General features: G+C 33.4%; 1 protein-coding gene across 1 annotated transcript in view; it reads left to right on the top strand.

The window, feature by feature from the left end:
- GPC5 (glypican 5) overlaps positions 1-24,733 on the top strand; it is a 682,486-nt gene that overhangs the window by 465,753 nt on the left and 192,000 nt on the right. Inside the window, exon 6 of the mRNA XM_053901416.1 lies at positions 7,588-7,708. Within this exon, the coding sequence (XP_053757391.1) occupies positions 7,588-7,708 (121 nt within the window). The remainder of the gene's footprint in view (positions 1-7,587; positions 7,709-24,733) is intronic.

The following is a 24,733-nucleotide window of genomic DNA, read 5'->3' as shown; positions in this document are numbered from 1 at the left end:
TTTAATTAATGTTGGTGTCAATTACATTTAAAAAATACCAGAACGGGCTGTGTAAGATTCTGGGAACTTTTAGGATTTAGTGATGTCTAATACAAGTTTGGTTAAATGAAATTTATACCCTAAACAATTTCACGTCATTTTTTTGGCTCTAATAGTATTTAATTTATTAGTACTCAGATAATAACATTTTACTTTCATATATTGATAGCAAACAGCGAAGGGAGACAGAAAATCAGTACAAAATGATGATTATCAGCTATCATAAATCCATGAAAGATAGCTTGTCTCTTACTAAGAAGAATTTAATTTTGAAATGTGTGCCTGGGAAACAGAAGTTAGTATAACATTTCATAATTCATATAACAGTATGTGCAATTGATGGTAGTTAGAAGTGATCATTTTAAATTTGACAGTTACCTTGAAGAAAGTGAGGATAATTAAACAAACCAAAGGTTTATTAATACTTGCTTTGAATTTTTAAGTCAAAAATTTTAAACCATAAAAACAGAGCTTTTGCTATAATTAAGATATTGATCTTTTCTTGGTAAGATTAGGGAGGGGTTAGGAGAAAAGAAATCATGTAAGGAATGTACTATTTTTTTTACATGGGGGGAAGTTTGCTTTTAATACAATTTTTATCAGGTAGTCAACATTTGTCGAAGTGATAGCCTTCAGAACACCACTGGTTTTGCATGTATAGTCACTGGTTTCTCATGTGCAAATATTTTGCAAGTTCACACAGCTGCTTATCTTACAAAATATCTTGAAACCTGTGATTACCTGGCTAAACTGACAAGCACAAATACATGCCTTGCCGACTGGAGTTAGGCGGAAGATTGATTGATATCCATTCTTTAATGAGTTCTTACTTTCTTGCTTTTTCTAAACATGTTCGTATTTTATTTATGGCAGGGATCTGATAAACATTCTTCGTTGGCTACTATACAAAGCATGACGTTGCCTTATTAAAATAATGTTAACGATTGTTATCCATAAGGTATCAGAAATACAATATCTGCATCAGGAAATTAATTACCTATAAGTAATGATAACACAATAAGGTCTCTAAGATATATATTTATTTTGACTTCATTATTTAGGTTCAGAAACATAGATCTCAAATTTAGACATTATCTATAATTATAAAGCCAAATAAATGGTAGAGATTAACTTATAAATAGTTTGTGGCTCAGCAATTGAAATGAGATAGTGCAATCACAAAAGGTTTAATCATTTTGAATTGATTCTACAGATGTCTCTATTTTCTAAATCCCCTGTAAGCCTCTTACCTACCATGAAAGGTTAGCCCCATAAACCTGACACATAAAATCAATCATATGACTTCTTTTCGTTCTGAGATTTCAAAGATTAAGACCTTCACTGTAGAAGAAAAGTGCTATACAGAAGCTGCCTGTACATAAAGCAGCAGTCAGCAGTGGTATTCAGTGTCACCCAAATATTTGACGAAAATTTACACACAAAAATACCAGTGCTACTTACTTTCACATTTGCTGCCAGAACCAGGAAGGGAGGCCCAGAAATGATTTGAAAGGACAATTTGTTGTCAAAGAAGAGGTTCATTGATGAATACATGTAATGTTCTTCCCAGACTTTTTTACCCAGGATGGCAACATAGTTACCAGAGCCAAAGACACACAGTGTTTTGCCTCCTAGATTTTAGGAGACTCAAAACTCTGGAAATTGAAGGAATTTTAATATACAATCACCTAACCAGGCATACAAAAAAAGTAGCAAACAAGCAAACAAACAAAACACCTATTACTACTGTTATTGCTAAACCACCACCACCACCACCACCAACATGGTCCCCATTCTCAGTCTTAAAACTCTAACAAAGATGGTGACATGTTAAAAAGAGAAAGTCCCTGATCAAGTGTTTTTCTCATTTCATATAAATTTTGAAGTTCTTATGTCCTGACCCAGTGAAGTTATCAAAGACTTCTCAGACCACTTGAAGTGATTTGTAATGCATTCCAGGGTCAGATTCCAAATATTTGTCCCCCAGAAATTATGTGAGCACACATCAAAATACCATACTTTTGATGTGCATCTGAAACAAATTCTGTGTTCTAAATAAAGTAAAATTAATACCAACTAGTAGGGCATGACATGAATTTCAAATAAGAAATGTTGGTAGAGTCTGGAGAAATGATTTCTTAATGACATACTGTGTGTAGATTTAATAACACTTCTTTTTAATATTTCATATGTTGAACACATAGAGAATTGGAATCTTGTTAATCATCATTTTAAAACATCTTTATAGAATGTAAATAACGTCAGTGCTTGCCTTTTTTCCATTTTAATGAAAAGCAAGTTTTACTTGGGGAGTGAGTATCCCTATTAAGTTGCTGTCATACGTTACCAGACCTGCTTAGAAGAAATCAGCACAGATGGTGGGTCTGCTACTTCTCTAACAAAAAATTGGCCTTTTTGGTGGATGTGTGTTTTATTCCCTTTTTCTAGTTGAAATGCAAGCAATTTTTCAAGTTGAGAAACCTCTATAGGGATCCTTGAAATGTTTTATCCATTACTTGTACATTAGAAGGAAAATGTGATTAATGATTTATTAAAATTTCATAATAAAAAACTCAAACTCTTTGTTAGAAAAATATTTATTTATTTAGAAACCATATTTTTGCATACAAAGGCAAGGCTGCAGGGAGTAAGTTTTTATATCAATCTAGGCTCCTAAATTACTAATTTAGTGATGACACCACCATTTAGACCATGTTAAAAATACCTGCGTGGATCTTTTATTTATACATGGTTCAGAGACAATTTGTCTATTGTATACATATTAAGGAAAAAAGAGCAAGGAGGTTTTTGATGTGTTTTATTTAGGTTGAAAATACATGCATTTAGTAAAATATTCAAACCTTAACTCTACAATTCGGTGTTTTTTGTTTTTGTTTTTGTTTTATTTATACAAAATGAGCATTGTTATGTAACCAGGTCCCAAATCAAGAAACATATTACTAGAACTCCAGGGAGCCCCTTCAGCCTTCTAGACCGTATCTTCTAGAGTAGCAGTTATGGTGATTTAGAACATTATTGACTCATTTTTAAACTTTTATAGATGGGGTGATAGAATATGTTCCATATCTTGCTTTTTTCATTCCACATTTAGCTTATATAAGATTTTGAGTATAGTTGTCATTCATTCATTCTCATTGCTGTATCATATATCATTATATAAATATATATATTTATATATTTATATTTATATATATGACCATTTATTTTCCCATGTTAATGTTTGTGAACATTGAGATTGTGTCCAGTTTGGGGCTATTTTGAGTAGTACTTCCCTGAGTGTTCTTATACCTGTCTTTTGGTAAACATTGTTGAGTATATCCCCTGGGCCACGGGATATGTTAGCTTTAAAATACATGTCAAGTAGTGGTTTACATTGGTTTATACTCTCACCACCAGAAGAGGCTCCAGTTCCCCCTGGTATCATCTGTATTTTTCATTTAAACCATTCTGGTATGTATGAACAGCTATTGCATTGTGGTTCTCCTTAACCTTACAAAAACAGAAAAGAAGAACTTATTTTTAAAACTTATATTTCACTTGAAGTATCTTAAATGTCCTGCTGCAGACTTTTTCCTTATTTAAATAATAAATAAGAATAGTGATCCTGAACTATTCTATAAGACACTAGTTTGGAATGAGATTCTTGATCGATTGTATTTGTGATAACATTTATCTGTGTTATCAACAGTGACAGTTAAGAATAAAAAATGAGATATTCTTCAGATTAAAGTAACATGACATTCCTACATCTTTTTTTTAATGTTTATTTTTGAAAGAGAGACAGAGCATAAGTGGGAGAGGGGCAGAGAGAGAGGGAGACACAGAATGTAAAGCAGACTCCAGGCTCCAAGCCATCAGTCCAGAGCCTGATGCAGGGCTTGAACCCACGAACCATAAACCAAGTAACAGTTTACAGTTGATCATTGAAGAATGTGGGGGTTATGAGCATAATCAAAAATCAACATATGACTTTTGACTTCCCCCAAACTACAAATAGCCTACTGTCGACCAGAAGCCTTACCAATAACATAAGCAGTCAATTAACACATATTTTGTATATTATATGTATTACATACTAACTATACTTACAGTAAAGTAAGCTAGAGAAAAGAAAATAAAAATGTTATTAAGAAAATAATTAGGAAGCAAAAATATATTTATAATATTGTATTTATTGAAAAACAAAATTTATGTATTAGTGGACTGAGGGAAGTCCAAACGTGTGTTGTTCAAGAATTTACTGTATTTAAAATTAAGATACAAGACTAACTTTCCATTACTCACTTTGTCTGTGTTTCTAGAGAAATAGGAAAATATTTTTTTAATTAAAAAAATTTTTTTTTTTATTTTTGAGACAGAGAGAGACAGATACAGCATGAGCAGAGGAAGGGTAAAGAGAGAGAGGAGACAGATCCTGAAGCAGGCTCCAGGCTCCAAGCTGTTAACACAGAGCCCGATGCAGGGCTCGAACTCACAAACTGTGAGATCATGACCTGAGCCGAAGTCAGATGCTTAACTGACTGAGCCAGCCAGGTGCCCCCAAACAGGAAAATCTTAAAGCACACTTGAAGTCTATTAGTTTCTTTTCACCCCACCAGCTGGTAATATACAACTGTTCTTTGGGATCTTTGAGGAAAATAGTACATTCTTTCCTAATTATAAATAGTAAAACTTTTGAAAATGCTGTAGTTACAGAAAAAAAAAAAAAAAGAAAGGATCAAAACAAACAAACAAGCACTTTGCACCAAGCTAATTGTATCCCAATTTATCTTAGTTGATTTCAGGAGTTTTGATTAATAATTTTTGAGTGATTGTATTTTGGACCTCATGTTCCCTGGATTCATACCCTTGCTGCACACTTAACAAAATGTTGCCTTTGGGAAAGTTACTTAACCTATTCAGATCCTAGATCCTCAATCTATAGAGTAGGAATACTTACAGTATAAAAATTATATGATGTATTAATCTGGGTTCTCCAAGAAGCAGATGCCAAAAAGGGATTAAACACAAGAGGATTTATTAAGGGAAGTATCTATCGGAGTAAATGGGGTGGACACTGAGTAAAGCTGGAAAAGCTGTTAGTCATGAAGCATGTATGACCCAGAGTGAAGGGGATGGCAAAAAGGTTGAGTGAAAGCATTCTACCATGTAGTGCAGCCTAAGAAAGGTTAACAAGGGTTTCAGGGAATCCTGAGACAAACTTGGTCACCAGAGGAGCCCTGTGTCTTCTAGTGATGGCCCTGCTTATTAGCTCTGCTGCACTCAGTCACTGGTTGGGGGCAGATGCAGAAATAGATTTCAGAGCAAAGCCCATGTACCTTTAAGCAATTAAACTTCCAGTACTTTGAGGTCTATAGGCACATTCTCATGACCACAACAAATGATTATCATGTGAATAAAGTGACAGACTACAAAGGAAGTATTTAAAACAATGCCTGAATGATAAACATGCATTTGTCTATTTATGTGTTCATATTACTCATTATTGTTAATCGTACATTAATAAAGCAGCCACATGTGCAATCTGCTTGAAATATTTTGAAGAAAAATATAATAGTGCTATAGAGGAGTTAAGAAAAGCTTAATATTTATATTTTACTCAATTCCTCCTAAGTAAAAAATATTATTACACATTAATAGATTTGTGGGCTTGGTTTCCTTCTACCACTGGTTATTGGCACATATTGACAGTGTCTAATGTATACTGGAATGCATAACTCTGTACCTTCTATTTCTGCCTGAAGAAGTGGGTTCAAGGTTGTTTTAAAATAAAAAAGATTTATTAATATCATTATTTTTGTCATGTCCAATTGATATTATCAATATGAAAAAGTTCCATCATTTCTGTTTACATTTTTTTTTAAGTTTATTTATTTATTTTGAAAGAGAGAGCAAGAGCGAGCATGTGTACAGCAGGGTAGGGGCAGACAGGAAGAGAGACAGAATCCCAAGCAGGCTCTGCACCATCAATGCACACCATCTCCTGAGCAGAGATCAAGAGTCAGACACTCAACTGACTGTACCACCCAGGTGCCCCCCACAATTTTATCATTTAATTGGAAGGATCTAGTTAAGAATTGTTTGATCCACTTTTATGAACTGGTCATTGTGTATGCAAAATTTGGGGTAAAGCTGGATATTCCTTGAAAATTCTTTTGTGTCGCCATATTGTCAACAGTGGAATCTCCTTTCATCTTTTCAAAGAGATTCCATTGCTGTAGAAAATTACAGACGGTTCATATGGATAGTTGTGATAGTCTGCTCAAATAGAGGGAAGAAAAATTATATTAAACATATGAAAATGTTTGTTGAAAAGTCTCTGAGACCACTTTATTATGACTTTTATTTAAACAAACAAATTGCTCAGAGGAAAGTCTTAAGTGGAGAGAGTATGGAATGTTCAGGGTGTGACCTCCTATCTCCTACTTTTCCCCATTTGTGCTCTTTGCAAATAGAAACCTAGTTATTCTTCCCTGTGTGTGTCATTCATATGCCTTTGCCATTTCTCCTGCTGGGATGTCATCCTTTGCTCTGGAGTTTGCGTTAACTACGTCATCTAGGACCTATTCTTTCCGTAATACTTCAAGGGCTAACACAAGCTCTAACTTCTTTAGTGTTTCCCCAAGTGTCTTAGTCAAGATGGACTTCTCTGAATGCTCAGTGTTTACTACCTGTGTTATTCCTACCTCTCACTTGACATACACAGTTCCTTCTAGCTGTCCCCATAGCATGCTAAACCTCGCCTTCATTCCTAGGATCGTGACTGATGAATCTAAACATGTGTATGCTTACTAAGTTGATACTGTGTGATTATCATTTTGGGAAGATAGTAATTTGCAATGACTTTAACCACCTATACAATCACCTCATTACATACAACACAATTTACTAGACCCTTGTTTAGGTATACGTTGGTGAAAGCTGATTGTGTTTTGTCTACTTGCAAAATATTTTGTCAGTTTAGTTGTTTATAATGTTTGTAATTTTGACTTGTGTGGTTAAAATATATGTATATGTATTTTATATAAATATATTTGTATATGAATACATATTTAATGTAAATACATATTTATATATACATATATATGTTTTATGTAAATACGTATTTAATTACATTTAATTATATATATAATTTCCTGATCCAATATGTAAAAGATATTGTTGGGACTCATTTGCATATTATATAAAATGAAGTAAGTTGACTCAGATAATATGGATGCAGACATATGTGTCATTCAGCAAGACTTGGTAACAAAGTGAAATGTGTATTAGCTTTCTTTAGTATATTGATAAGTGATGTTAAAACACAATCTTTGGTTGGGTCTTTTGAGAGAAAAAACATTAGAGTAGTCTATATTTACATGCTAAGCATTTACCAAAAAAAAAATACTGTAGCTGTGCCAGGGTATATTGTCATGTACCCTTAAAGGAACAATATTCTGAACTCAAATATGTTCAAATAGTTATGGCAGATCATATTGTGACCAGGTTACTAACTCATATATCTTCCACTTTTCATTTTGTTAGCTATACTCAGCGTGTGGTTGGAAATGGAATCAAAGCCCAATCTGGAAATCCCGAAGTCAAAGTCAGAGGAACTGATCCTGTGATAAATCAAATTATTGATAAACTAAAACACGTTATTCAGGTAAGTGATTGAAACTCTATTTATTGGTATAATCAATGGTAAATAATAAGTGGTCACTTTCCATTACATGTGATAAATCTGTTAATCCTAATAGTCCTATCTAAGAGTGAGTATTGGAATAAATTATTTGTATCTAGAGTTTTAGAAATATTCAAGCGATTTTCATACAGAATCAATGTACAGTAGTATTTCAATGGAGGGCAGTCTGTATCTGTGAAAAGGAGACATAGCCTCAGCATTTTAATATGTGATGAAAATCTCAGGATAAGCTTCAGCCCAGTGAATAAGCTTTAGACATGGAGTCTACTGTGACAATTAGAGGAAACAAAGAACAAGTAAGTCATTTGCAGGCAACTCTCTGATCCTTGCTGTGAAGATTTTTGTTCCATTTTCTATAAAAGTTATCGTAAATGAATAATATGCATTTTTTGTATTTATTTTCTGTATCATGTTTTACATGTTACCTTATAATCTACTTATAATCTATAATCTGGTTGTTTATGAAATACTTCTGTTTTACCTTTAATAATATGTCATCAAGTGAGTATATACTGCTGTTTTTAACATATAGCATATGAAGCATGAGAATTTCTATCAAAAGAACACTTCACTGAACTAATCTTTTAGTTAGAATCAAATATTATGTTACATGCTGTGAAGGCCACCCTCCATTCTTCATTTGTTGGAGTTTGGGGTAAGAAGGACTATTTTCTAGTTATTAGTCTTTTTATAACAATCTGTACATATATTTTCGTTTTTCCTAAGTAGAACCTTGGATGGATAGTTGATTCTTATTTCTAATAACTAACATAACAAACTTAAAGTACTGACTCTATTAATATTCAAATATTCTAGAGTCACTGGTATGCTTTTCATAGTTGCTCTGCAAAACCTAAGTTTATGTAGGGTCTGTTCTTAGGATTCCATTTTTATCAAAGTCTGTATCTTCATCAAAGGAAATTCAAGGAGGATATCAGGGTCTGTGTCCAACATGTATCCCGTCCAGGAGACAATAATGGTATTTTGCTTATTCTATGACTGGTGCGTTGGGGAAACAGAGCTCTCAGCCTGGATGGCAGAACTGAAAGTTAAGTGCCATTGAGAAAAGTGTAAGAGAAAAGTGGTGTCACATCTACTAGTGAGTTAACCGCACAGCCTTCCCTCAGAGAGACACTTCCCAGATAAAGTAAGTCCTTTATGCTGTTATTACGCCAAGTGTTCAGACATTTCTTGGACCTCAGTGGTTGTGGGATTGTGTCAGGAGCTAAGGTGACACTGAAGGAGGTACTGTAGTGAGCAGTATGAACTAGACCATAGCCTGAGGCAGAATGGCTGAGATCAAGATGGACAAACCCTGTTGTCCTCAGAAGCAGTGATATTAAGCCCAATAGTAAATGTCGCTCAGGCATTCAAAAGGAGGAATTTTTGGAAACTTGATTTTTCATAAAAAAAAACAAAGAAGACCTCCAGGTGAAATTAGTCCTGACTCAGTGAGAACCAAATGGGGATTCAGGAAAATTTAGGGTATTATTTTAATTCTTGAATTTCCAGTGGCTCCAGTAAACAATTTATTAGGAACTCGACACATAATTGTTGAGGTTTCCCAGGAAAGAGACCCTGGGACAGAGATATCTGTGTAGGAGATTTCTGGCAGCGTGACGTTATAATCACGAAAAAGACCGGAAGAAGTGGTGCCTTAAAGAGAGAGCAGTTGAACTTTATTGTGGTTGTAATGGAAGCCTCATCTGAATCCAGTAGGAATTCTGGAGGCTTTCAGCCTTTCAGTTTGGCCTGCGTTGGATGAGGAATTGGATCATTGGACCAGTAATTGGATGAAGGCTGCGAGGGTGGAGGTGGGTGGTATGTTAACTCAGCTCTGAATCACGAGCAGCCAACAATATAACCTGTGGCTGAAGGAACGAATGCCTTGGTCTAGCCAGCACTTCCTAGCATCATGAACCGTAATAAGGTGTGCAGATCTAGATTATTCAGAAATTCGAGTGTTCACTGGTCATAAAATCAAAAGAGCTTTAAGATGAGTTGGTTTCTCTCCTTGGGATATGGCAAAATTTTAGCGGTCTCCAAAGTGGGGTAAGCAGTCTCCAGAGAGTGTACAGGCTACGCCACTGGGGGGCAGGAAGGAAAAATAAAACTTCAGTGTATATTTATTCTGTCTCATCATGTTAATTTATTTGGTTGTAGGAAGGTGGGTAACACATGTAAGAGGGCAATGCACATGGCTATAGTGTAGAAGTATGTAGATATATATGTCAAGCAGGTGTGCATTCAATACATACATGATGAAAACCTGTTATAAGTAAAAGGGATGGAGCGGCTATATAGGAAAGAGTATACAGATATAAGTAACCATATTCTCGAGGAAATAAGTAGATATTCAAAATATAAAGGTTTATAAAACCTCTTAGGAAACCAGTTCACGGATATGTTGTCCATTCAGCCTAACATCACCATCTTCTTGTTTCATAGGTTTAAAGCCATACCCTTTTCAAGATGGCAGAGGGAAATAATCCCACTTTTTTTTTTATCTCCTGTGTTAAATTGAGTCCCATTCTTTCATCTTTACATTTGTGAAGATCTCCAGTTATTCGTACTTAAGTTTTGTTCTAGAACTACAAGAGAATATCATATAAAATGCTATTTTTGAGGTCTGTCTTTTTAAAGTCTACTAGGATGATGATTGAAATTTAGATTTTTATTGAAGATAGAAGAAAGTCATATTTTGTACAGGTGGCATGAAAATATTCACACTTAATATCTTAGAACACATTCTTTCCTAAGGCAGCTCTCCTGGAGATGAAGGAACATTTTTGTTTTCGCTAGACTTATGACTATTGATAATATGTGTGTGCCCTGGCAACTATCAAGGGACAGTTATAAAGACCTGACAAAGTGTCAGGTCTGAAGAGTTTCAGAACATTGTCTTCTATAAGTGATAACGTCTTAATTTTGGAATAGTGTGAGACAAAGGGAGGAAGTAGAAGTAGGAATATATTTCAAAATCTAATCTATGGATTTAGATCATCATTTATTTCTGTTTGGCTAGAACTCAATCTATTTGTTATTGTGATGGATATTAAGTGCATTTAACAGTTAAAATGACATCTCTCATCATATGGATAAGTAAATGTTCCTCTTGTCCTTGTCCTTCTATGCAGATATGTGGAAATAAACCAGCCATATTTATTAGTAAATTGGCTCCATACAATTAGCCTCCAAACACCTTTCTTTTGGCCTGTCATTGAACTGTACCGCCTTTCCTACCCTGTAACCTCTATAATTAGAGTCACTAACTAGACAAGTGGGTAGGAATTTTACTTTAAGAAATGGTACTTTTTAAACGTCTTAATAGCAAGTACAATAACTATAGCTGACAAATGTTATAAAGAAAACAAAACAGGATGAGGTGGGAAAAGGTACTTAAGAAGCATGTGTTTTTGGAGACCATTAAAAGGAGGATATTTGGGTTGGTGTTAAGGAAAAGAAAAGAATCAGGAAAATCTGAGGAACTGTGTTTGGTGCAAAAGGAATAGCACATACAAAGGACCTGTGGCAGAAATAGGTTTATTGTATTCAAAGAACAAACAGAAGCCCATGTGGCCAGAACAGAGTGAGTGAACGGGTAAGAGAGAGAGATTCTGAATTAAGATTTGATAGTTCCAGCAGGGAGTTCAGATTTTATCCTAAGTGGGATGGGAAGCCAAAGACTGTAGGCAGAGGATGATATAATATAATTAATGTTTTATAAGGGTAGTTTTGGCTTCACTTTGGAAATGGACAAAAGTAGAAGAAGAACAAACATAGAGGAAGAAAGTAACAAAACAAAAGATTGTGGTGATTGGGACTAGAATAGGAAGAATGGCTAATATGAGAAGCAGGGAGATTTAGATACATAGGAGAAGGAGAGTTACTCAGGATTTGTTGATGGATTGGAAATGGGATTGAGAGGGAGAGAGCAAGGATGAAAACTACGTTGGGTGGGATGATAGTGTCATTAAGTGAAACAAGGAATTCTGGAAGTGGAACAATCTGGGGTTTAGTTGTTGGGGTTAATTGGAAATTATGGCTCTGTTACATTTGAAATACATCAGACTCTCAAGGGGAACATCCAGGATTCAGTGGCAACCACACAGCAAGAGGTGCCCGTTGGGACATCAGCGTTAGATAATATGTAAGTCGTGGGACCGCGAGGTGGCCACCTTCTTGTTAGAGAATAAATTCTCAACAAAAACTGTTAGAGGATAGTATAAAATAGCAGAATCATATGAGAGATGTATATTCTGAAAGTCTAGGAAAGGAGAAAGCATTTATTAAATGTATGTGATACCACGTAGATAGAGAGTTGATCTAGGACAGACAAGGTATTTAGTAACATTAACTTTTCTTTTACTGAAGGATAATCAATGTCCATTATAAGAAATTGAAACGGGTTATTTTAGAAAATTTTCAAAATGAGTGGAAAATAAACAACTTATAACATACTTGTAAAACAATAAGCAGGATCAGGAAATAAGCAAGCCTTCTAGGCTCTTGCTAGACTTAATTATACATATAATTAGATCAATACTTTTACATTTTTGGTATAACCGAATGAGATTCAAGAGTACATTTATTTGGTTTTGTGTCACAAAGTACTCACCTAATAACACGTAACGTATTTGTTTCCATAAAATAAAATGCTCTGCAATGTGGTTGCTGGTGCCTGTATAATATTCTATCATATGGAAGGACTATAATTTTATTTAATCTAAAACTGAAGTTGGATATTTAGGTTGTTACCAATTTTTCACCGTAATAAATACTGCTAATAGGAATGTTCCAGATGTAAATTGTTTTATAACTGTTTCCCCTTGTGATATATTTCTAGATGCTATAACCAAGAATCTATTCATTCATAATTTTAAGTATTTTAATAAATATTGCTAAATTTTTATTCAGGAAAATTGTAAGAATTTATACATGAAGTGAAGCACAGGATATATGTCAACTTTCTCAGCATGTTGAAGGTATACTTGGGAATTTGGCAGTGATTACACATGGGTGGTAGGAAAATCACATGGAGTTCTAGAGACCAAAGTAGCAATCCTTTAGAAATGTTGGCTTGAACTGGTGTCACCTGTGGGTACTCCAAGTATGGCCAAAATAAATATTTTAACTAGAAAATAGTTTAGAGGCCCCTGGATAGCTCAGTTAAGCATCCAATTTGGCTCAGGTCATGATCTCACGGTTTGTGGGTTTGAGCCCGTGTCCTGCTCTGTGCTGACAGCTCAGAGCCTGGAGCCTGTCTCACATTCTGTGTCTCCCTCTCTCTCTGCTCCTCCCCCATTCATGCCCTGTCTCTTTCTCTCTCTCAAAAATAAATAACATTAAAAAATTTTTAGAAAATAGTTTATAAAAAGTTTCAAGGCTTCCTAGAGAAAGATCCTAGCAGACACAACTTTAATTTTATTTTGTTTAGGACAAGCCCTCTATTTTTAAAACCTAGAAGACAAAAAATAAGTTGCTCACAAGATCTGATATACATGGAGACTTACAGATTGTAGGTTGGACCTCAGGGATCTCAGACACTTCAAAGTCCCCTCCTCCTCTGTAAATCCTTCTGAATTGGGAACAAGAACCTTGGAGAAAAGAGGACAATCATGCCTGGCCTTCCGCCATCTGTGATTCTGACCCCTTTCTCTGGAGAAGCCATTGTGCTAACATGCTTCCCAGGGGTTTCCTACATTTTAAAGCCTGTGCTGCTTGAGGTAGACAAGCTTATACCTTTGAAAATTACCTGTGATGAGTATGGTGAGGAATTTTATAAAAGGAGAAGTTCTAAAGGGTTAACATGAACTTTCTTAGATGCTTGCATCAGACGAAATTGCCCTTTGATAATAGATTGTAAACAATACTTGATTCCTCTTATCGTGGCTGAGGAAATGTATGGAAAATTTAATTCAGATTTCTTCTCTTAGCAAATTTATTTTAAAACTTCTTGTTGTTCATATTGACTAAGCTTGTTTAGGGCAGAGTTGTCAGCCAAAAAATCACAATTTTGCAGCAATTTATCTTTAAATATTAAATAATATCTATCATTTTTCCAAAAAAGAAAAAAAGTGATGTCAGCAGTTAAAAACCTAACTGTTAAGCATGGTTAGTTATAAATGATAATGACCCATAGCTTAGAAATTACTTTACCTACTTTCAATGTGAAACATAAAAAGTAATATAACAATAATTTTCTATAATTCTTTTATTGCAAAACCAATAAATGCTACAGTGTTGTTAAAAGTAGTGGATTTAAGTAACATTTTACTTCTTCAAACCTCCTAATTCCAATACATAAGAGAATATTATCAGTTTCTATTAAATATTCATTTTTATAGAGAGACTAAAACTTCCTTGGAAATATGTCTTCATGTGTAAAATAAATTTGATTTTTAAATGTGAGAAAAAGCAATAATCATAACCATTTGCTTAAAACTACAAAATATATAGACATTTTATAATATGTTTTTCAATACTCATAACGTACTGGATTCAAGCAGAGATGAAGTCTTTTTTATTTCATGTAGGAAAAGACTGTGCTAAATTGCCTTTTTTTCTTTTTTCCCATTCTGTTCCTAGAATACCAATATGATAAATGGTAACTTTAGAGCTGTAATAGAGTGAGAAGTTCTAACTTAAAACTTAGTGGCAGTTATGACGTTAGTGTTTATATATACAAAAAATATATACGAGATGTTTAAAAACATTAATATGTCGAAGTTTCTGAATTCTGAAAACGGCCTAAGGTTTTTTCATTAAAACACTGACTCTAATACACATTTTAGAAACTTATTCTTACTGATAATAGCTTATAATAGTGATGCAGAACCAGTTAATCACCACTGATTGGTCAGTGGTATCAGGTGATTCTGTGAATTTCTTTCACTTCTACAAACTTCTTTTCTTGCTCTGAGAATTCACCACAGCACTTTGACTTATCTGTATTACACACCAGTGTCAGGCTTAATCATATTGATATTCCAGAAAGATAGACACCTTTTGATTTTACTTAGCTGTGCAGTAGTAACCAAAACACATTTAGTTATCTTTTGGTTCAGATGAAAGTATTTGAAATGTACTCAATAACTTGGAATGGTCATCTAATTTAGCAATTAGCTGGTCTGAATAAATTCAATGGAAGGTTGCTTTTCTAGAGTGTGTGGTATAATGCGCTAACTTTACTATTCACCATTTCATTAAAAAAAAATCAACTGTCAGCATAAAACCAACCATTTCAATTAGTGTACAATCAACTGGAAATGAAAGGATTTGGGTTGGCCATTGATTTTTTTTTTACTTAAAGTGTATGTAATTGTTTTATGTTGGATAAAATTTTACTTTATATTTGCTTGGATGCTGCTGATTCAATACATAAGAGAATATGTATTGGATATTATTATTATTACCTATTAAAATTTGAGCCACTTATCTACCAGGTTTTCCATTTCTCAAACATATTGCGAGAATTTTGAACACTAGAACTTTTGTACTTTATATTTTGGTGATTAGGTAAAACTAGAACCATTTATAGGCTAAGATCTTTAATCTTTCTGTTTGAAACATAACATGAAATATAATTTCACAAAATGAGATTCCAAATTCTAACCATCTCCCATAAAAATTTATATTTATTGCAAAAAATTGAAATTACCAGAATTTGAATTTTTCAGGAACTATAAAATGTCAAAGAACCAAAATAATAATAATAATAATAATAATAATAATTAATAAATAAATAAATAGCAAAGTTCCTTTTATTCAATAAAATTAACTGGCCACAATATTGCAGTATGCTAAAGAGCATGGCTTTTTTTTTTTTAATTTTTTTTTTAATGTTTATTCATTTTTGAGAGACAGAGAGAGACAGAGCATGAGTGGGGAAGGGGCAGAGAGAGGGAGACGCAGAATCGGAAGCAGGCTCCAGGCTCTGAGCTGTCAGCTCAGAGCCCGACACGGGGCTCGAACTCACGAACTGTGAGATCATGACCTGAGCTGAAGTCGGGCACTCAACCGACTGAGCCAACCAGGCGCCCCAAGAGCATGACTTTTGAGTTGCCACAAGGCATGACTAGATTCCAGCTCTTGTAGATATTAGCTGTATGTCTATAGTCACCTTAACTAACATATTTTGTTATATAATCAAAAAAATAAAAAAAATCACAAGTGTGGTAGGATGTAGAGAAAGTGAAACTCTCAAACACCACTGGTCGAATGTAAAATCATGCAACTACTTTGAGAATTAGATAGTTCTATTAAAGGTTAAACATAGAGTTACCATACGAGCCAGAAATATTACTCCTAGCTGTATACCTAAGAGGAAAGAAAACATGTGTTTACACAAAAACCTGTACATGAATGTTTATAGCAGTGTACATAATATACATAATATATCATAATATACAGAATATATGATATATATGATATATGATATATGATATATATACATATATACATAATATACAGAATATATGATACATATGATATGAATATATGATATATGATATATATACATATATACAGAATATACAGAATATATGATATATATGATATGAATATATGATATATATGATATATATGTATATATATATACAGATATATGTGTATCATAATATACAGAAAGTAGAAACAATTCAAATGTTCATCAACTGATGAATGGGTAAATAAAATATTATATATCTATAAAATGAAACTTTGTTCAGCAGTTAAAAGTGATTACTATGGATAAATGCTACAACATAGAAGAACCTTGAAAACATGATAAGTAAAAGAAGACAGTCACAAAAGATCACATATTGTATGAATCCATTTACATAATAAATATTAATAAGTATATTTCAATATTTTGACATGAATTTTCATTTCTATATAGAACATTATTTTATACTGGCAATAATTGTATAGTATACTGAAGCCTTATCCTACGTAATCCTAACAGTTTTGCAAATACTGTGCTAAATAAAATATGTAATTCCTTTTTAACTTTAATATCTGAATGTCTGTAAAGTTTTATCAATTTTCCTGTTTTACTTCCTGATCCACTCAGTCTGATTGCTGCCTCCATCACTCCACTGAAATTCTCTTGCTAAGGTCATTGATTATCTTTTGTTGTTGTTGTTCAGAATCTAATAGCCTTTTATAGGTTGTTATCTCTCTTGAACATTTAATATCACTTATCTGTGCTATTGACTATATTTTCTTTGTTCTCACTCCTTTGATTTCCTTTCAAGCTTTCTGATCACTCTATCCCAGAATCTTTGTGCCTTTCTTTAATTTCTTTAAATTGAATTCAATGGAAGGGTTTTATAGATAAAGTTAAGGAAATATAAAAAAAATAACACACAAAAGAGAAGGAAATAGAAAGATGATGAGACATTAGAATTTCACTCCAGAAGATCCAAGTAATAAGAATTTCAGAGAAAATAACCAAACTAATAGAAGAAATTTATCAAATACCATTTTTTTTCAAAAGTAAGGAATCATGACTCCAAATGGAACCCACCAAGGATCCATCACAATCAATGAAACATACACCACACACAAATAATTGTGAAACTTCTGAATATTGAAGAGAAGATATCAAAATCTTCCAGTGAAAAAAATAAATATATATGTGTGTGTGTATGTATATATATATATATATATATATACATATATATGTATATATATGTGTATATATATATTTATATATACATATATATGTATATATATGTGCATATATATATTTATATATGTGTGTGTAATGCATACAAAGATAGGGTTAGATTTATAGTTGCTTATCAACAGGAATCCTAGACAAAAATGCAAAAGCAATACTTTCTAATTATAAAGCAACTGATTTCTGACCTGAAATTCTATACCCAGCTAAACTAGCAGTCAACCATGAAGATAAAAAGATTTTCAGATAGGTAAGGATGCACATATACATATTTTATTATGCTTTTTGTAGAAAGCTCTTGGCAATGGGAGTAATAAAAAAAAAAAGAATATATGGGGTTTAGGAAACTAAACATCAGATTGAAAACATCAGAACAGGGAAAAAGGTGGCTATGGAAGGGAATTTTATAAGCTAAAAAGGAAAAAATAGTAACTTTTAAAGTGATATGTTGGGGTCACCTGGGTGGCTCAGTCGGTTGTGTCCAACTTTGGCTCAGGTCATGATCTCGTGGTTTGTGAGTTTGAGCTGCATGTCGGGCTCTGTGCTGACAGCTCGGAGCCTGGAGTCTGCTTCAGATTCTGTGTCTCCTTCTCTCTCTGCCCCTCCCCACTTGTGCTCTGTCTCTCTCTGTCTATCAAAAATAAATAAATGTAAAAAGGTGAGATGTTGGAATGTATGGAAAAGATATTACTAAGTGTTTGACAGATCTGCTAAAGCATTTGAGAAAAAAAACAGGGTAGATACATAGAAAGATGTGATAGATTCAAGGCAGTTGATAGATACCATGACAATTATAGATTATAGGGGAAAAATTTTACAGAAAAAATATAATCATAATAAGATATTGCTCTGAAGTAAATAGTAGATTTGTAGATACAACTATCACATTAATAAAAACCTTGCTAAAACTATATTAGTTGGATGGGAAAAAGAAATGGGGAGTTGGTGGTATAACATAGAAAATCGATAAATATTGCCAAGAATTGACATTCAAGAAACAGAAAAACTGCCTATTTACTACAAGTTATGTAGATATGTAAGGTTAATACCAGAAAAATCCATCAGGTTGATTACTACTGCTTACAGGAGCAGGAAACATGGCATATAAAGTGCTTGGGCTTAGGAATGCTATTTTTTCTTAACATAGACCTTTTGGTACTACTCAGTTTTCTATTAGATATGTTTATTACTCTGATAAATATAAACATGATTTTTCAAATGAAAGGGAAACCCTACATCAGAATTTATATGGACCTGCTTGATCTCATCTTCCATGTCTCAAGCCTCATTAGCTAGTTACTCCCCTTTTCTACACAAACCTGACATCTAATCTCCCCACAGATGTACTCCTTAATGTTTCAGTTCTTTTCAACTGTTACTTCTTGGTGTTTCATCCTCTCTTAAAAACAAGAGAAAACAAAACAAATTGTTGTAGTTTTTAATTGCAACAAAACAGTTGTACCTATTTTTTTCTTTGTAATTCCTGGTTATCCATCATGTGTCAGTTTTTTTCTGACAAAGAACCTGTGTGCTCCTGTGTTCTCCTTGGCATTCTCTGACTTACGAGAATACTTGCTTAGAAAAGAAAAATCAAGGAATTAAAAAACTGGGGTATTGGATGGTATTGACTGTGACCTCTTTCTCTGTATCCAAATATCTTGGTTAGTTTGCTATTTTTTATTATTTCTGACCCTAACCTTTGTCTTCCTATTCTGACTCTAGTGTTTTGGGCTTATCACACAAACATTGCTAATTTTTTAGCTTAAACTAGGCTGATCTTCGTGCTGGTAAAATGAGAAACCTTTCCTCTACCTTTTCTGCATGTTAATTCAAGTTCATAGTTCAAACACCCTCACTGAAATCTGAATTCCTAGGGTCATAATAGTTTATAAGGCTTCCCAAACAGCCCAGATTTTCTCCTCTTATTATTCACAGTTTTCTGGGCCATGTACAGTCCTCTCCTGGCAATGGCCAGAAATTGACTCCAAATACCCCAAAGTTTAGCATGCAGAAAATAATTCACCTGATTTTCTGAAGCACTCTTTGGCCATCCATAAATTTTAACTGGCTTATGTGTACTCTCAGCTTTCTGCAGGTATGTTAAGAGTCTGTAGTGGCAGACTCAATAACTGTACTCTGTAATTACTTAACTATCATTTTATGAATGTGGTTTGAAGATGTAATCCGTCAGTGCAGAGGAGTTTCAGGATATATTTCTTGCAGTTCAGAAGCACTTAACCAGATGGCCCCCTATAGTTTTGGAGCAGTTAATGCACCTTGAAAGTAGGCTGACAGTAGCAGAATATGGTCATGGGGGATTGACGGGAAAGTCTCTTAGGCACAGGATATTGCAGTAGTGAAATAAATACCCCAAAGAGATTTATTAACAACCAAACTAAGTAAAAGTCCTATTTGTAAAATTAAAATATGAATTATAATAACCTTAAGAACTATGATAACTCTTATGAATATAAGTTCTGCATTTATTATGTATTTCACATTGCTATAATGGAAGCTTAATCAGTTTCATTAGAAATAAAACAAATCATGAGTTTTATAGGAATGAGTGTGAATAGGCATTTATATACCTTTTACAAGTCAGGTCAGTTACTCTTTCTGAAAATGATCATTTTGAAATTTTATATCTGGAAATTTATTATCAAACAAGGCCTGAAACTCATTAAACAGATGGTGAAATCTAATTTAAGTTCCTTTAACATTCCTTTTCTTTCTATCTTATAAAAGCAAATGAGCTTGTTGTCTGTTAATTATAAAAGTCAAATCTGAATCTATTAGATATATATGTAACAAAACAAGATAGTTGCTAAATTTACTCAATCCTAGTGACTTTCTATTGTACACATTCATTTTTAAGTTAATGATAAGATCTTTTCAAGGTTTTGTAAAAGAATCACATTATCAGAAAAGTTTACATTTCTAGAAAATAAATATGTTCTTAAGGCCCTTAATAAAGCTTGAAGACCTAATTTTTAGAAATTTTTAAATATTTGATTTGCACCCATTAAAATGTATAGAGTTTAAATTTCTAATTCCACATCTTAGAAAATGTGGAAACATGCCTCAAGCCTATCAAAGTGAGTTATTTATATACCTAAATTCTGATGTAAGCAACAATATTGTGTTTTTTATTTTAATTGATAAATATTGAGTAGCAAAATTATCATATTTCATCCAAGGACACAGTAGTCTTATTACAAAACTCATTTTCCATGTCTGTTTCACAAATATACTCATAACTAGAGTATTTGTCATGTTTCTATGCTAATTCATTAAAGTGTCATGTTTCACCCATTCTTAAAATACCTTTTTATCTGACACTTTAAAACGTATTGCAAACCTATAAATGCATTTCTTGGGTTTGTAATAACAAAAATATTGAGAGTATTATCCATTTAAAACAAGCATTTATGTAGATCATCATTTATGATGCCTTTGACTATAATCTCCATCATGTCATGGGATATACCTGTTATTTTCTCATTGTGACTAGCAGAGTGCAGGGAAAGATAATAAATGTTTAATATATATCTACTGAATAAAGAAATGAAATTTATAATTAAGTCGATCACTATGTGTAAAATTTAAATGGAACAGGAAAATGCATCTTCCCAATTATCAAGTTTTAATAGAGACTATTTAAAATCAATCTAATTACAAATACTATGCTTTCAATCTTAAATTATAACTTTAAAATTCTTCTTCTATTTTATTCATCCATATATTCATTCATTCACTGAACAAACACCAATTTCCTCACTAGGTTCCAGGTATGTTAATAATACAGGGAGTAAAAAATATGATTAAATGAGGGCATTGATGAGAGTGAATATATTATAGAAACAATACCTATAGCAATTATGATGTGGTATGCTTCTGAGTAAGTAGGTGAGAGAAGGCTGACAGAAGACTGATACTATCTCTTTACTTTATTCAACTAATGTTATTGAAGTTTTATTATGGATCGGGAAATTTCCGAAATAGTAGGTTCACAAAGTTGAGTAAGACCACATTTGCTTATAGTAAAACATTTATTTCCATAATAAAAAGATAAAAGGATTCACTTTGTAGATTTTATACTAAGATTTCTGATCTAGCTTCGCAAAATTAGTCACAGTTTTAAGAACCTAGAAGGCATTTAATTGAGAGTGAATATAAAGCAAATTACCAGAGGACATTTAATGAAATACTGTGGTACAACTTTCTTCAATTAGAACATAGTTCTAGTTTATTTTAAAGATATTATAACTTGCACATAGTAAATGTAATGACTGAATAACAGAAATGCTCAACAACACCTTCGTAGCAGTTAAGCTATTGTCACAATAATTTTGTGTTAAGAAACCATGCAAAATTTACTGAAATATACCAATAAGCATTTTTTTTCTTGTTCATGCACCTGTGGTCAGCTACAAGTCACCTGATACAGGCCATGCTTGGTTGGGATTTGCTTAAAGTCCAGATCTGATGTACATGTTGGTCATCCTGCTGAGATCACAGAACTGAAAGCATGTTGTTATGGTAGAAGTCAAAAGCACAAGCCCATCTGTGCAAAAACATGCCACCTTTTTCTGTGTTTGTTCCTCTAAGATATCCATTTGGCCATAGCAAAGTCAGACAGGAAATACTAAAGCCAAGCAATGGAAACGTATATCCTCCTCCAGGGATACAGATGGGGAGAGAGTAAACAATTGCTCAAAAATGATCTTATCTACCAAAATCTTCTTGAAGAGTTAAAAATAATAATATCATGACATTGTTTTCATTTGTGTGAATAATGCTTTGCATAAGCACAGTGCAATATAAAAATACTATTTAAACTCTTCCTCTATATTCATAACATTGCTACATATTTTCCACTTTGAGTATATTTTTATAAGCCTTCTTTGCACCAATCTGAAAACTTTGTATTTCAATTTGATCAGGAAAGGCACATCAACTTAAATCATCATATAAAATATTTCTCCGTATTTTGAATGTTTTGTGCTATTGTTAATGTTTTGTAGAGAAAACTTGAACTGATAGAATTTATTGCTAAGTTAGATACTGATTTATTTTGATGAACTACAAAAATCAGAATAAATTTCTAACAGAGAAATTACACTTGAAATACTAGTCTTAGCTCCAAAGGAGATTGGATTTTTATGTTAAACATTTGGATTGTAATTGTTTTGTTGGGATTGGTTTATTAAAGTATAATTAGTAACATTATCAGCAGAAAAACATGCTGTGCTATAATTAAATCATTTAACTAATCATTTCTTGATGACTTAATATTCTAGATTTCTCAATTCATTCAAGTAGATAAGAGTTCTCTGTAAATACAATTTATTATCGATAGTTTGCTTTTCTAGAAATGCTTGAAAATTTAGAATTCTGCCTTAACATTGTTAACAAGATGCCATTCTGATATTGATGCATTGTTTATCTATAAAACGTGAAACAGGACAGAAATATAGGATGATCAGAACATTTGCAACCTGTTTGCCTTTGCAATTATCAGTAGTAGAATTCCTTTTCTGTCTTTTGTAAAATAGAGAGGATTTTGGAAATGTAAAAGTTCCAGGTTCAATCTAGGAAGAACTACTTTTATACTGCTGTTATGTTACAGGATACCAGTGCTTTCAAACATAATTTTTGTTTCTTGCATTCCATGCTTAGAATTTGTTCAACCAAGCCAGCTATTAAAACTAATAATATAGGGCACTGAGTAATGCATAGAATTGTGGAATCATTATATTGTACACTTGAAACTAGTATAACACTGTATGTTAGTTATAGTATAATTAAAAAGCCTTAAAAATAAATACATACATAAACTAGTAGTATAGAGAAGGAGTTGGGATCTCCTCGTTCTTCCCAACCCATGAGATCTGTCACTGGAATGAGGAGATGGAAATACAGCCAGTTGGACTATGGATTCTTTGCTAATGATTATATATCTTCTTTTAAGAAGATTCCTCAATGGGCAAGAATATGAAAGCATGCAGAGAAATACTTGAGTTATCTTGAGTTATCTAAAGCATATCTAAAGCATATCCCTAGCAAACTCGATAGGTAGATCCATTTAAGTGAGACAAGCTCAAACTGATTTTGCACATAAGTGCGTATATAAGTTATGTGTACACACACACATATCTGTATACTCTCAATCAGCTTTCAGTTACTAAACTGTTAAGCTGAACTGAATGATCATTCTAATGTTTTTAAGAAACATGTTAACCTGGCACACAGACTGTCTTAATAAGAAGAATAACAAACGACTTGCTTGTTCTTAATACTTCCTTACATAGCGTGTCACCTACTTTCTTCCCCATGATGTCCCCCACTAAACTGGTCTCTAAACATCTGTCCCACTCAGAGACACTAGTTGATATTGTTGTTGTAAAGGACTTCAATAAGCATTTATTTTACCTATTTTTATCCTAATGTAATTTTCATATCATAGTCCCATTGGATCAAGCAGTAGGAGTTACATGGAATATCTCTATATGACATCATAGAGTAAAGAAAGGAAAGTTGTATTTGGAAAGTGATCAAGTTGATAATGTCCCTCAACTGACCAAGGGCCATGAATTATGTTTCAGTATAGGAGGGCTGGAGTGAGGAGTTCTAAAAGTTTGTTTGCTTGTTTGTTCGTTTTGGCAGCCAACAAATGGCCACATCGCATGTTTCAGGGTTCCAAAGGATCCTCAGTGTGGTGCAAATGCAGGACAAGAGGAGACACTTAATTGTGCTCTAGGCCTTAAAAGGAGGCCAGAGCAGGAGTTCCAGAAGTTAAGGATATCAGGAAGGCAACCTGTGGAAGTAGGCACCCAGGGAATCCAGAAATCTCTCCTCAGTCCCCATATCCCTGAACTTCCAGGAATCTACATCCTATTCCCCTTTAGTAAAATATCACTCATGGTCACAGCAATATAAAAAAAGAATTTGGAAAGACAGTCAACATTGGCTAAATGGAAGGACTCATAGTCATAGCATGCTTGAAATCTTGAGGAGCAAGGAGGAGAGATACAAAGAGGAAACATAGTGAAAGCTAGAATGAAGGACAAGGGGCATAATGCTACAAAGAAATTTTACTACAAAGAAATAGTAATATTTCACAGATTGTCTTCTCAACACCAATTCCACAAATGTAAATACTTGAAATTTTTCTTCTCAGTCCTTTTCCACTACAGGTAAGTCCAGAGAAGGGCAGCTGGAATTCAGTTTCCACTATCATGCTCAATCAGTCCTTTTCCAAAGGGTCCAGAAATCCTTCTTGAGTTCAGTAGGCTTCAGAGTTTTTCTTATGGCTCTGGCAA

Source organism: Panthera pardus, unplaced genomic scaffold (assembly GCF_024362965.1).
Source record: "Panthera pardus isolate Hobbes unplaced genomic scaffold, ASM2436296v1 HiC_scaffold_1, whole genome shotgun sequence".
Classification (NCBI taxonomy): domain Eukaryota; kingdom Metazoa; phylum Chordata; class Mammalia; order Carnivora; family Felidae; genus Panthera; species Panthera pardus.
The sequence above is the reverse complement of the archived record's forward strand: the minus strand, read 5'-3'. Positions and strand labels throughout refer to the sequence as shown.